Raw genomic sequence first — 14,476 nt, forward strand, 5'->3', positions numbered from 1 at the left:
ATTGTTACAAATGTTGCTGCCATATAGAGCTCAAAACATGTACATGCTTCTGAGTATACTCTTAAAGTAAACAGTTAAAGGGATACTAAACCCATTTTTTTCTTTAATGATTCAGATAGAGCATACGATTTTAAGCAACTTTCTAATTACTCCTATTCTCAGAACCTGGGTTACGCTTGCTTATTGATGGCTAAATGTAGCCACCAATAAGCAAGCGCTATCCAGGGTGCTGAACCTAAAATGGTCCGGCTCCTAAGCTTTCCATTCCTGCTTTTTAAATAAAGATAGAAAGAGAACAAGTTTAGAATAAGAGTGAATAAGAAAGTTGCTTAAAATTACATGCTCTATCTGAATCATGAAAGAAAATAATTGGGTTTAGTATCCCTTTAAAGGGACAGTCTAGGCCAAAATAAACTTTCATGATTCAGATAGAGCATGTAATTTTAAACAATTTTCCAATTTACTTTTATCACCAATTTTGCTTTGTTCTCTTGGTATTCTTAGTTGAAAGCTTAACCTAGGAGGTTCATATGCTAATTTCTTAGACCTTGAAGCCCACCTCTTTCAGATTGCATTTTAACAGTTTTTCACCACTAGAGGGTGTTAGTTCACGTATTTCATATAGATAACATTGTGCTCGTGCATGAGAAGTTATCTGGGAGCAGGCACTGATTGGCTAGACTGCAAGTCTGTCAAAAGAACTGAAAAAAGGGGCAGTTTGCAGAGGCTTAGATACAAGATAATCACAGAGGTTAAAAGTATATTATTATAACTGTGTTAGTAATAAAGGGATTATCTATCTTTAAAAAAAATAAAAATTCTTGTGTAGACTGTCCCTTTAACTATCAATAGAGGATAGCAAGAATAATGTAATTTAACTAAATTACTTCCATGCCCCTTTAAAGGCTGAAGTTCAAATAACCTAAATTTACTACAAAAAGATGCTAATTGCCTAATCCAGCTACATACTACAAAATAATACATACTGTAAAACTCAAGTACAACTAGCCCTAATTGGCAACAATCAATAGAGATAACATCACCAAGGAGGTTCTTCCTCATCTGCAAATATTGCACACACATTATGCTAACAAAGGAGTCAATTCTCATCTTTCCCATTTTCATTTTTAATATTGGAACAATGTAAGCAGACTTTTCTCGTGTTAACAAAGAAATTACAATCTTTATGTATCAAAAACAATCAAGTTTGGGGGGGCGGAGCCGACCATGGACTGAAATGGTCGCATAGTACTGAAGCTCTGTAAATCAATAGACACAGTTGGGGCATAAAACCTTATTTACTCATGCTTTACTCAAAGAAATATGTTCTGCAACATCACCGAACCCCACAGAACAGAGAAAGCTAATACAAAGTGTGAGTATCAAAACAATCACTGTTTGTAACGGAGCACAGTCATCCAGCAATCAGCCTTTACCTATAAGGGAAGCTAAATTCGCCATAATGACAGGACCGTTAACCGCAAGTCAATCTAGGTGTCATTTACAAGAAACAGCAATCATCCGTTCACTAATCGAGTGAACCGGCGCATTGACAGACCGGGTATCGATAAGAAGCTACAGGAGGCGGCCATCACGTAGTTAGCGCAAGTGAAAGGTGAGCGCCATCTTTACACGCAGCAAAACACAAGCGATCCGACTTACCCTCACCGCTGCAAACATAAATACATGCCATACGGAGCTTATTGCCACAAGCACCGGGTGGGAAGTCCCCCGCTACAACTAGCGCTGCTGGTCACACTGCTAATAGGAGCTGTTTTGGAGCCACTGTGTCAGACACGGCGGTAGGCCCATACACACTGACCTCGTGGTACCGGATCTGATAATCTGCACATTAAGGTCTGACACCTACCTCCCCACTGCATAGCGCCCAAATGACTGACTCCCCGGATAGATTTTAATAAGCTGGCTCATTTTAAGAGAGGTTTGGGAGAAGGTTTGGGCTGTTCTCTTTCCCTTTCACCTAATCATCCAGAGGCCTTTACTGTTCACGCAGAATACACTGCTGTGAGAGCAAAGAGAGACTACAGCTTCACGCCCTGGCTACAACCTACAAAATAATTCAAAAGACATATAACCAAACAACATAAACCTGAAAAGGGAACACTTAGAGAACAGAGGCGAGGGAAAGAGAGAGAAGCAAAGAAAATCAGAGGAAGGAGAGAGAGAGGGAGAGTGAAGGAGAGAAAGGAGGAAAGGGAGAATTGATAACAACCTGGAACATAATATTTCCTTCAATTTATGCTGTACTCTCATGATAAAAGCCTATATCCTGGGGAGGAAAGCTGTATTGTTAAACACCCACTAAGACCTCAAATATGGCATCAAGGAGGTCAGTTAAAGGGGACAAAAATGTAAAAAATAACCCCAATAAGATGAGTATGTTCTTTAAAACGACACAGGCGCTGACAATGGAAGACGATGATTCATCTCAGACCCCAGAAGAGACAGAAATCCATCAAGATGTGGCGATGGATACCCCACTCACCAGAGCTGATATAAAAGATCTTCCCACGAAAGGAGATTTCACCTCATTCATTCAACAAGTAGGTCGCATGATTAAGGATGGGCTGGCGCAGGTGAGAAAAGAAGTTAATGAGCTTGGAAATAGAGTGGAGTTTCTGGAGGAACAGACAGAAACTCAGACATCTGATATGGATTTAATAAACAGAAAACTCCTGGCACAAGAATCACAAATATCCTTCCTGCAGGAAAAATTGGAAGATTTGGACAATAGAGGGAGGAGACAGAACATAAGGATAAGAGGACTACCAGAAAGGATTTCCCCTGAAAACCTGCACTCCTCCCTCCAAGACTTGTTCAAAACCATTTTACGAGAATCTGAGTATAATGAGATACCACTTGATAGAGCCCACAGGGCATTACGTCCACAACCCAAAGAAAAAGATCCCCCAAGGGATGTAATCATAAAGTTCCATAAATACTCGGATAAAGAGAGGATAATGAAAGAGTCGAGACAACAGAAATCCATATCCTACCAGGAACACCAGCTACAACTTTACTCCGACCTTAGCCCACTCACGCTACAGAATAGAAACAAGATTTTTGACGCAGCATCTCCAAGACAACGGAATCCCTTACAGATGGGGGTTTCCCTTCAGTGTTAAAGTGTTGAAAAACAACCGCATACATATCTACAAATCAGTCGACGACTTGGAAACCTTTTGCACTCAACTTGGAATATCACAACCCTCCTTACCATCTTTGCATGAAACAAGGGCCCCAGTGGAATCCAACCCACTACAACAAAGACTACGCTGGCAAACTGTCCAGCGAAAACGTCCAAGGGCTCCTGCCACAGATGGTCCATCTACAGCACAGGATTCTGAGGATGGTTGACTCATTGCATTGTAAATAAAGCATAGATCTTTTGGAGAAACCAGGGGTTTGAAAATAACCCTCTGGTTCACCTCTGCCTTGAAGAGACTGATTCTCATTTGCTCAGGTAACTCTGTTGATGTTTCTTATGCTGTTTTGTTCAGAGCTATCCAGGAACAGGTATTACCTTTAAACACTAAAGACTTAGATGTGGACTCAATTGCAGCTATAATTTGTTCTTTTCTTTTTAAAAAATTTTTTTATTGTTGATGTCACTGACAGATTTTGCACTCATGATCAATCACCATAGTCTCTAGAGCCTACTGAATAACTATTCAATATAGGTATTGAAAGTATCAATAAACAAAAAAAAAAAAAAAAAAAAAGAATTACAATAGAAAAATTTTACAAACAGTGAGCGTAACTTTTCTACTTTGTTCCCCAACTGTGTCTAGACCTAATATGGTCTTTGGATTCCCCTGCTCTTTTCTTTTTCTTTTCTTTTTTCCTTTTCCCTCTTGTTTCTATATCTCAAGAGAGAAGATGATACTGATAATGAGGTTTATAGTTCCAATGTTGAAATTGTTATATATTGTTTTCAAGTTATGTTTGATTTTTATGTATTGTCGGTCACCACTATATATGAGGTATTATTGCATTGTCCGCCCGATTGAACGCATATGTAAACTAGGTCCTAACCAATGTCTCAAGATATAAAATTAATATCACAAAACTGTAAAGGATTGAACTCCCCCACCAAGAGATCAATCGCCCTGACGTGGTTTCAAAAATCCCAGGGATCGATAGTGTTTCTACAAGAAACTCACTTCCCCAAACATAGAGAACCAACACTATACTCCAAATATTATACTCAAAATTTCTTTAACTCTAACTTCAGTAAAAAGAATGGGGTCGGCATTCTAATAAGCAAAGATGTACCTTTCCAAATTTTAGATCAATACTCAGATGAAGAAGGCAGGTTCTTAATACTAGTGGGTACATTATATAACACTCAGCTAACCTTGATGAATATATATGCGCCCAATACAGGACAGCGGGCTTTCTTAAATAAGGCTTTAACCAAATTGGGAGAAGTTCGAAAAGGGGTGGTATTAGTGGGCGGGGATTTAAACATCACTCTGAATCCACTTATAGATTGCTCCACAGGGAAAAGCCAAATAACTCAGAAAAATAGAACAGGGCTCCTCCAAAAACTAGATACCCTTTTACTGATGGATGTTTGGAGGCTACACCACCCCAGAACCCGTAGTTATTCCTTTTACTCACACCCGGGTCATTCTTATTCTAGAATAGACTACTGGCTGTTAGACCATAATAATATAGCTCTAGCCTCTGACACAGAGATTCTGCCGATATCATGGTCGGATCATGCTTCTATTACCCTAGAACTTAAATGGCCCTCAATGCCCAAACGCCAACCTTTGTGGTGGATGGACTCTACTCTATTACATAACCCACCAATTAAAAATCAGATAAGCGAACATATAAAATATTTTTTTCGACACAACACCTCAGGAGACACAAATAATATGAATAATTGGCTAGCACACAAAGCAACTATCAGGGGAGAACTAATCAAACAAAGAGCAACCCTCCGCAAACAATATGACACAGAGTTTCAAGCACTACTCTCTAATTTAAAGATAGCAGAACAGCGACATAAACTCAACCCCACAAACGATGTTCTCACACGGTTAGTGTGCGAGGCCAGAGTTGCCTTCCGAAAACTACTACAAAAAGATGCCAACAACAAAGCATTCTATCTTAAAAAAATGTATTTTCACAACAGCAATAAAGCTGGTACGTGGTTGGCTAAATCCCTAGCAAAAAAGATATACCAGGCCCATATTTTCAAAATTGAAAATGATAAGGGACAGACCGAGACGGAGCCGAAAAATATAGCAAATGTATTTGGTAACTATTATGCTAAATTATATAATATAGCGAATCAAGATGCAACGGGAAACCTAGAAGCCCTTAATCAATATCTACATTCGGTTGATACACCTAAAATTTCAGCACAAGAGGCGGATACCCTGGATTCCCCAATCACACTGAAAGAGATCTTAGACGCCATTGAGTCGCTACCCTATAATAAAAGCCCTGGCCCAGATGGCTTCTCGAATAGTTATTATAAAATGTACAAAACACTTATAGCCCCACATTTATTAAAAGCATTTCAATACATTGATGAATTGGGGAGTTTTCCAGCAGAGTGTTTAGAAGCCTATATTTCCGTACTCCCTAAACCAAACAAGCCAGCTAATCAACCAAGCAGCTACAGACCCATATCTCTACTCAACACAGACCTTAAACTTTACGCAAAGATCTTGGCTGGGCGTATCAATAAAATTTTACCCCAAATTGTCCACTTGGACCAAGCAGGTTTTGTCCCGGGGAGGGAAGCGAGAGACAACACCATTAGAACATTACAACTAATTGACTACGCTAAATTTAATAAACTAGAAATGGTGATTGTCTCCGCTGACGCCGAAAAAGCGTTCGATCGCCTAGATTGGAGATTCCTACAAGCAATATTACGGAAAATGGGATTTGGGGATACAATTATAAAAAGAATCTTTAGTTTATATCACAATCCCTCAGCTAAAGTGAAAGCAAATAATATATTATCTGATAAGTTCTCCATTCAGAATGGAACCCGACAGGGATGTCCTTTGTCCCCCCTTTTGTTTGTGTTGAGTATGGAAGTTCTGGCCCATAAAATTAGACAAAACAAGCAAATCTCAGGAATAAAAATAGGACAAAATAATTATAAACTGTCGCTTTATGCCGATGATGTGCTACTCACATTATCTAATCCGTCTGAGTCGATCCCAGAAGTGTTGAGGGAGTTTAAGGAGTTTGGAGTTTTCTCCAATTTCCTATTGAACGATCAAAAATCGGAAATTTTAAATATCACTATGCCAAGTAAAGAATATTCTGAATTATTAAAGAAATGCCCTTTCATTCCCCAGAAAAAAGCCATTAAATATTTGGGGATCCACTTGTCGCCTAGGCCCAGCACCCTATTCGAGAAAAATTACCAAAATTTATACAATGAATTAGCTAAAGACCTAAATAGATGGAGCGATAAATCGATCTCGTGGTGGGGCCGTATACAGGCAGTAAAGATGACCGCATTGCCCAAAGTTCTATACATGCTCCAAACTGTACCAATTGCGCTAACTATCCCATTCCGCAATAAACTCCAAAAACTGTTCAATACCTATATATGGGGTAAAATTAAACCAAGAATCATTAAGTCCACAATGTATAGACCTACAAGTAGTGGAGGTCTAGGACTCCCCAATATTGAATTATATTATAAAGCAAAATGCTTACAAAAAATATTAGATTGGCACCGAAATGCGAACAATAAGGCCTGGGTGACAATGGATTCCCATATTCTGAAGGCCCCTTCTCCCGGGGTGCTGTGCTGGATAGAAAGAAAGAGTCGCCCAACTTGGATTAAAACATATCCACTGTATCAGCATGTATTCGACATTTGGGATAGCACTATAGCGGGCAAAAATAGTGTATCGTCCCTTAGGTCCCCAATGTCTCCAGTTTCACTTAATGCAGAATTACATGGAGGCTTAGAACAAAAACTTAGTAGGCAGCTCGATTGGGAAATAGGTTATACAACGCCCATACATAAATTTTTAACTAGCGGTAAACTTAAGCCGAGAACAGATCTTGGGGACATAATGGGGGGAGCCTTCTCGAGGTGGCTGAAATATCTGCAACTTCAGCACTTCCTGAACACCTCCCCAGATAAGGAAAGACTTACTAGACAGCCCACTTTGTTCGAACAACAATGTCTCAGTAATCAACCCCTGTGTCACACTTTGGCGTGGGCCAAAAAGACATTGTCACTTGGTGAATTAACCAAAGTTCCTAATTATGTGGGCAGATGGCAAAGGGAGTTAGGGAGAGATCTAAATGAACAGGAATGGAAATATATTATACAGAATACCAGAAAGTCCTCAACATCTGCTAGAGCCTTAGAATTAAATTTTAAAATCCTGACAAGGTGGTACCTCACCCCGGCGAGAATCAAGACAATATACCCGACAGCCTCTGATATGTGCTGGAGGGGGTGTGGAGGTAGGGGTTCCATGATACATATCTGGTGGTCCTGCTCCAAGTTGCAACCTTTCTGGCTTAAGATAGGGGAATTTATTAAATCTGTCAGTAATCAAAATGACGAGTATCAAATGCAACCCACAACAGCATTACTAAACTTACTCCCAAAATGCAAATGCAAGATACGTAGGAAATTAATACAATTAGCTCTAAATTCTGCTAAATCCCTAATAGCTACTAAATGGAAATCACAAGAAATCCCCACATATGAGGCCTGGGAGGCGTCAATGAATCATACAATCCAATTAGAAGAATATGGCTACTTTATAAGAAAAGATATGGAAATGTTTAACAATGTAAAGTTCTATTGGGAAACACGAATGCACGCACATTAACTACTATATATAAATTAGGAGCAAATTTATAGCAAATGGGAGAAGAGATCCCGGTTAGAAATCTTACAGACATTGTATAAATCATTATATTCTTATATCGAGATGGACATGAGAATCTTCAGTGTTTGCATAGATGTGGTGACCGACTTTTGGTTTTATATTTCTTAGTAGGTTGTATAAGTTGTTTGATAACCTTCAAAAACACAATATAGGATGTTAAGCTCTTGTACAGCACAATTTGACATGCCTACATGTACTCACTTTGTTCTGAAATGTATCACAATGTATTGTCATAATTTCTTTCATCCAATAAAAATACAATTCAAAAAAAAAAAAAAACAATCAAGTTTGATCTCCATTTCCCCACAATGGCACCTTGATCTACCAACGATGGATGCCATCAACACCTGAACGATACACCAAACAAAACAACCACACACATCTAAAATGGTGGATTCACATTCTTTTCCCCTTAAATGATATCCCTATAATCTCCATAATCTCCACAGCCAATCAGAAGCATTGACAATGACAACATGACCAACATGATACTTGTTTTTCAACTGGATAGAATAGGGTTTATCTTTTTCTTAAAATAAGTTTTTGTCATTTACTGATCGGCATATATAGGTACTGATATTTACATATTAATTTTAGTAATGGCAATATATTGAAGATATGTTTTATTTATGTTTTTACATTTAAATATTGATGATGGTAATGTATTCAGAGTCGAATCATTAATTATTTGACAGGAATCTATTGCCATCAAAAAGGGCAATCACTGTTTTTGGCATGGGCTGTGCCATCTTGTTTTTCTGGTCAGAGCATGTGCAGATTGTTTGCTCATATGTGTTATCAGTTTATCTGTGGGTTTTGAGCATTTATCAAGTGCCTTTGGCTGGTAAACTTAATGTGTCCATTTTGTTGTCGATATTTATTTAATAACTTGTGGTTGAATTGTCAATATTGTCAATGCATGGTATGGGTGATTTTTCCCAATATCTTCTCTGATTAGATACACTCTTTTTCAGATACAGACATGGTGTAGCTGTGAAACAGGTAATAAACAGGAATGGAAAGACTGGAATTGACTCCAAAGTGTTCAATTAAAGATATAAACTATGCATATATAAAAATGACTTTATTTCTCTTTGAAGAAAGCAGGAACAAAACTGATTAGGCTAAAGGAACAGTTAAAGGATGTAACAGAATATGAAGCTGGGGGGGGGGAGGAAAAAAAAAGGACCAGAAATATATTGTCCTCCAAAAGATAGAATCAGAAAGAAAGGTGTGAAGGTGGAAGTAAGAGATGAAAAGGAGAAAAAGGTTGCAAAAGAAGATCCATATACTGGTAATTTTGGGAATAAAGGATCAATGTTGAGTCAATGAAGAAAAAACAGAAGTTTAAAGAAAGGAATAAAGCAGAGGAAAAGGAGGCACCAGTTAGTGCTGGGGCGAGTGGATGTAGAAGAAGAAAACTGTAGAGTGGACAGCCATGACAGTAAGTGAGGGAGAGGAGTGAGGGGAGCTATAGCTTAAAAAGAGGTCTGGACTGTTGGAAGAAAAAAGATGAGGTAAGGCACAGAACAATACTTGGGGTGATGGGATAAGAGTAATGCAGTGGAGTAGGGGTAAAGAGGTTTAAGTACTCATGGCAAGGAAATGTTGAGAAAAAGGTTGAAGTAATCAAATCAGCATATGGTGAGAGTGTGATACTTGTGGTAAGGTGAAGAAATAAATGTTAGTATTGAGAAGAAAAGTTTCATGTAGGTGAAGGTGATGAAAAGAAAGCAATATATATATTATAACCACATATGAATAAATACTCTTACCATCCAAACCATGACGTAAGAAAAGATGGCGATCCACAGAGTGGATAATATAAATGTCAACATAAAGAAATTCTCCCAGCGTGGTTTGCTACAGTTGGGGATGGTGAAATACAGTAAACAAATTAATGGCCAGGAAAACATCCACTTGAACCGGTTCACACAGCCACCTTAAAAGAAAGATATTATTAAATTGTAAGTTCTAATAAAAACATTTTTTATTAGTGCACATGTCTCATGGTTCCCTCAGCAAATACACAATTTAGTGGGTGTAGTGGGTACATTAAACAGCCAACTAGGTTAAAAGCAAACTTTATGCCTACCTGATACATATCTCTCCTTCATAGTGATGAGAGTCCATGAGACATTACTCATGGGATTCAACTCCTGGCCACTAGGAGGAGGCAAAGATACTCAAAAGTCCAAGAGCTTTTAATCCCTCCCTTCTCTCTGTTATCTCAGTCTAACAAATAGCCAAGAAAGGATAAAAACAGAAAAGTAGGAAAGGACAAACCAGGGTAACTGAGGTACACACTAGAATGGTCGCAAACTGAAAGTATAAATATGGGTGGCTCTTGTGGACTCTCACCACCATAAAATAAATTAATTTATCAGGTCAGCATGCATCTTCTTTCTTTCATAAGGTTGTGAGACTCCATGAGCCATTACTTCTTGGATCTAATAACCAAACTGTGTAGTCCAAGAGTAAATTGGTGGGACAAAAACTAAGGCAGGCACCTATTTACCAGATACTTTAGCCTATAGGGCTTTCCTTTCAAAACTGCTTCAAAAGAGGCAAAAACATCAAATGGTAGAACTTACTGAAAAGTGTATAAAGCAGACAAGTTGCTGCATAGCACTTTGATTAACAGAAGCCTGAATTAAACACACAAAAGGGCAGTAACTGAACTAGTAGAAAGGGATAAAATATGTCTTGAGGGAGACTTTGCTGCCTCCAAGATGGTTTACATATTAATTGCTTTCTCCAGAAAGTTAAGGTAACAAAAGAAGCCTTCTGACCAATGGTTAAACTAGAGAAATTAATAAATAAATTATCTAAAATCCTTTGTAACATGTAAGTAAAATTATTGCTCTTTAGGAATCTTTAGATTAGAGTAAAAAAAGGGACTACAATTTATTGGTTGTTTCTAAATACACCATTATAGGTAGAAACCCCTACTGAGTTTGTAAAACTGCCTTATCCTTATGGAAAAAAAGGACAAGGAACCTCACAAGAATAGTAGACAATTTAGAAACTCTTCTGACAGATATTACTAAAAGAAACAACAACACAATACCTTCCGAGACAGAATATGAATGTCTAGGCCTTGCGGAAGAAAAAAACAACAACTGGCTGGCCGCAGCTAAGATGGCAGCGTAACTCCAGAGCTCTGCATACCGGCTCTAAAATATTGCCTTAGATCCGTACAAATCACCCAAAAAAGATATCCAGGAGTGATCATGAAGAAGGGGCAAACATATGGCACCTAACGATACCAAATTCAGAAGACAGCACCCAGCATAACCGCTACGGTATCATAACATAGGATACCATATAGTATGTGACGCATCACAGAATTCACAGCACTTTTGGACACAATACAGAACGGAGAGGAGAAATGGAGCATAATAGTGACTATCCCTCAGAGCAACAGGTCGGAGGTACCCTTCATCTATATACTCCCTCCCCAGATTAATTAAAAATAAAAATAAAGTGCGCACCACGTGGGCCCAAATACAGATACAAGAAAGGTGAGCTGAACACTTTAACACACAAGCTACATGTAACGCTAAGAGGCTCAGGCAACAGACTCTACACAAAATTATAACCAGCAAGTTATACTGGACGGTAGAACTCTTACCTGACATCATAATCCGGTGGTAGATATATTCCCTTCAGGCACCATCAGCACGACAGGTGCAGGACCCGTACAGGAAACAGCGCACACATTACCTGAGATCACCCTACTAGCTAAGTAAATAGAGAGTGCAATATAAATCCAGAAGGGAAAAGGCCTACGAACAATAATCCAATAAAGAAACCACTTTTGCAAAGCGTAAGGAGAACTCTTGCACTAAAGGCTACATTTCAATAACTTTGATAACTAACAGCATCCCTACAATTAATAATAAAAGACTGTCTAAAACTACCAGGACGCCTAGAGGGCCAGGCCCAAAAGATAATACAGTGGAACAATTTTTTTCACTATCAGGCCCAAAAGCCAGAATGAATGGTGAAACAGATGTATCACCAGGGCAAAGGGAGAACCCATATCAAAGTACTCAAGAAATCGAATTAGCAAGCATACCTGTGCCCAACGCACTTTTATCTACTCTAGCATCCAAATAAGACATTGCTGATATCATATGATCCTGTATAAGGGAGGAAATTGCTGAAATTAAACAAGATCTCCACACTATTGGTAATAGGGCAGAATCCTTGGAGGAATATACAGATACTCTGCAAGAGGAAATAAACACTGTTCAAGATTCAACCACACACCACACGGCTATGATGGCAGAATTATATGATAAAATTGAAGATCTCGAAAATCAGAGTCGCAGGAAGAAACTCAGGATCCAAGGCATACTGGAGTCTGTACTACCAAAGGATCTCCCTACATATCTCCCAGGTCTATTCGCTCATCTAAGGAACACTGCAACATCCACAGATATCCCTTGGGTCAGGGCACATAGAGCACTGAGGCCAAGACCCCCTGATACAGCACCCCCGAGGGACATTATCATGAAATTTAAAGAATTCACTGAGAAAGAAGAGATATTAAACCTTTCATGGAAAAATCAACCAGTGAAGTTTCAAGGGGTGGTCTTTTTCCAAGATCTATCCCAGCGGACACTCCAAAGGAGAAGAGAACTTACACCCTTGACATCTCTCTTATGTCAAAAAAGAATTCTCTATCGATGGGGATTTCCATTCCATCTATATGTGCTACATGGAAACAGGAAAATATCATGAATGACATCGGTGACTTTTGCTCAGCCTTAGATATTGAGCCACCACAAACCTCAGAACCAGACGACTTCCAACACCCACCAAAGAAAAAGCTAGCACAGGTGGAATCTCATAGATGGCAGAGAGTTAATCCCAAAACAGGGAAGAGGCTGCCCCCTAGACAGTGTACCCCTCCACTAAGAGACGCTGAACAATAATCTACCCAATAATCCTGGTCTTTACACTGAAGGGTGATTATTGTCAAGGTGATTTACTGGGACAGCACATATCTTTAATGGGTAATATCATATCAAAAAGTATTCTGTGATGGTTATGAGTTCAACATTATAAAAATTTTATTGTTATATAATGTTACACTTGAAGGTAGCTATGTGTTACACAGTTCTCTACACAGGGTAAGCCGAATAAGGCCTAATACACTGAGTATATTTCATGATGATATGTTGTCTAATCTGTAGGAGGCTAGGGCACTAGTTAGATAAATTTAAAATGTATGTCAAGGAGCCAGTTAGCACCCAAGTTGTTTTTTCTTCTGCTAACAAGAAATGCTAATAAGACCTTTCAATTACATGCCGCTAGGGCATGTCTTAATATGTCTAGATTGGTTCAACAGTTAGTATTCTCAAACTGAGTTTAGTAAGTTTTCTTTTTTTTTTTCTTCTTTACTACTATGTTGAATGTTTTGAAAAATATGTCACAATGTTCTTATGTTCCAGTTTTAAACAACTTTCCAATTTACTTCCATTAACAAAAAGTGCACAGTATTTATATTTTTACACTTTTTGAGTCACCAGCTCCTACTGAGCATGTGCGAGAATTCACAGAATATAAGTATATATGCAATTGTGATTGGCTGATGGCTGTCACACGATACAGGGAGAGTGGAAATCTACTACTGATTTGAAATTCAGACTAAGGGGCCGATTTATTATCGGTCTGTCAGACATGATCTGCTCAGCTCTGTATCATTCCTAAGCTTCATGACTTGATCGGGTCTGGTATTAGTTGCAACACCGCTGGCTACAATCTTAGGTAAGGATTTGGGGTTCCATGTATATTGTTTACTTTCTACTCTGAGCTAGAGGCTCCCACCTCATAGGAGATTATATCACCATTTTGTAGTGTCATACCCACAGGTACTGAACCCTTTTCTAGACCATCTGATGCGACAAGAGATAAGGGTGTGGTGCTACAGATGGTTACTGACTTCACTTCCAACTGCGTGCAAAACTGTACATAATGGAAGTTAAGGAGATGTTTCACTTCATTCATTACACAGTGGATAGTGGTTACCATCATGTAGGTATACCATCTACTTATTACAGGCTCTGGTTCAGAAAATAATTCTTAAGATGCTGATTAAAAAGAATGCCTCAGATCGAGAAAAGATGGCTGCCCCTGATCACAGCACAATTGCAGTGTCTCATTTATAGCGACTACTCATATTATGGGCACTAGAAAGTTCTTTCAATAGTTGCAGAGTGGTGCCCCAGATATCACAAAGCCACTGGGTAGCATTATAAGCGGTATAGTGAGTTAGAATCAATGTTTAGTAGAGTTTAGCATCAGAGCTGGTATCTCCCATGACATTTCGCATGCCCGGCTGACTACGCACCCCATTTCAATATTTTTTTATCATGCATTTGTTGATTATACAAATATACTGTACGTACTTGATATTAAACTAAACAAGCTTGTGGTAAATCTTTCTATTTGCCCTGCCTGACATAAAGTCTCCACAACTGCGTCGTAAAAAATTCATCTCAAGCTATAAAGCTGAGAGGCTCAACATTGAAACCGAGTAAGAGACC

At 38.7% G+C, this 14,476-nt stretch overlaps 1 protein-coding gene across 1 annotated transcript in view; it reads right to left on the reverse strand.

Annotated features, from left to right (window-relative positions):
- Positions 1–14,476, reverse strand: part of SLC24A4 (solute carrier family 24 member 4) — a 446,930-nt gene that overhangs the window by 40,843 nt on the left and 391,611 nt on the right. Inside the window, exon 13 of the mRNA XM_053697542.1 lies at positions 9,695–9,861. Within this exon, the coding sequence (XP_053553517.1) occupies positions 9,695–9,861 (167 nt within the window). The remainder of the gene's footprint in view (positions 1–9,694; positions 9,862–14,476) is intronic.

The sequence above is a fragment of the Bombina bombina genome, chromosome 1 (genome assembly GCF_027579735.1).
Source record: "Bombina bombina isolate aBomBom1 chromosome 1, aBomBom1.pri, whole genome shotgun sequence".
NCBI classification, from domain to species: domain Eukaryota; kingdom Metazoa; phylum Chordata; class Amphibia; order Anura; family Bombinatoridae; genus Bombina; species Bombina bombina.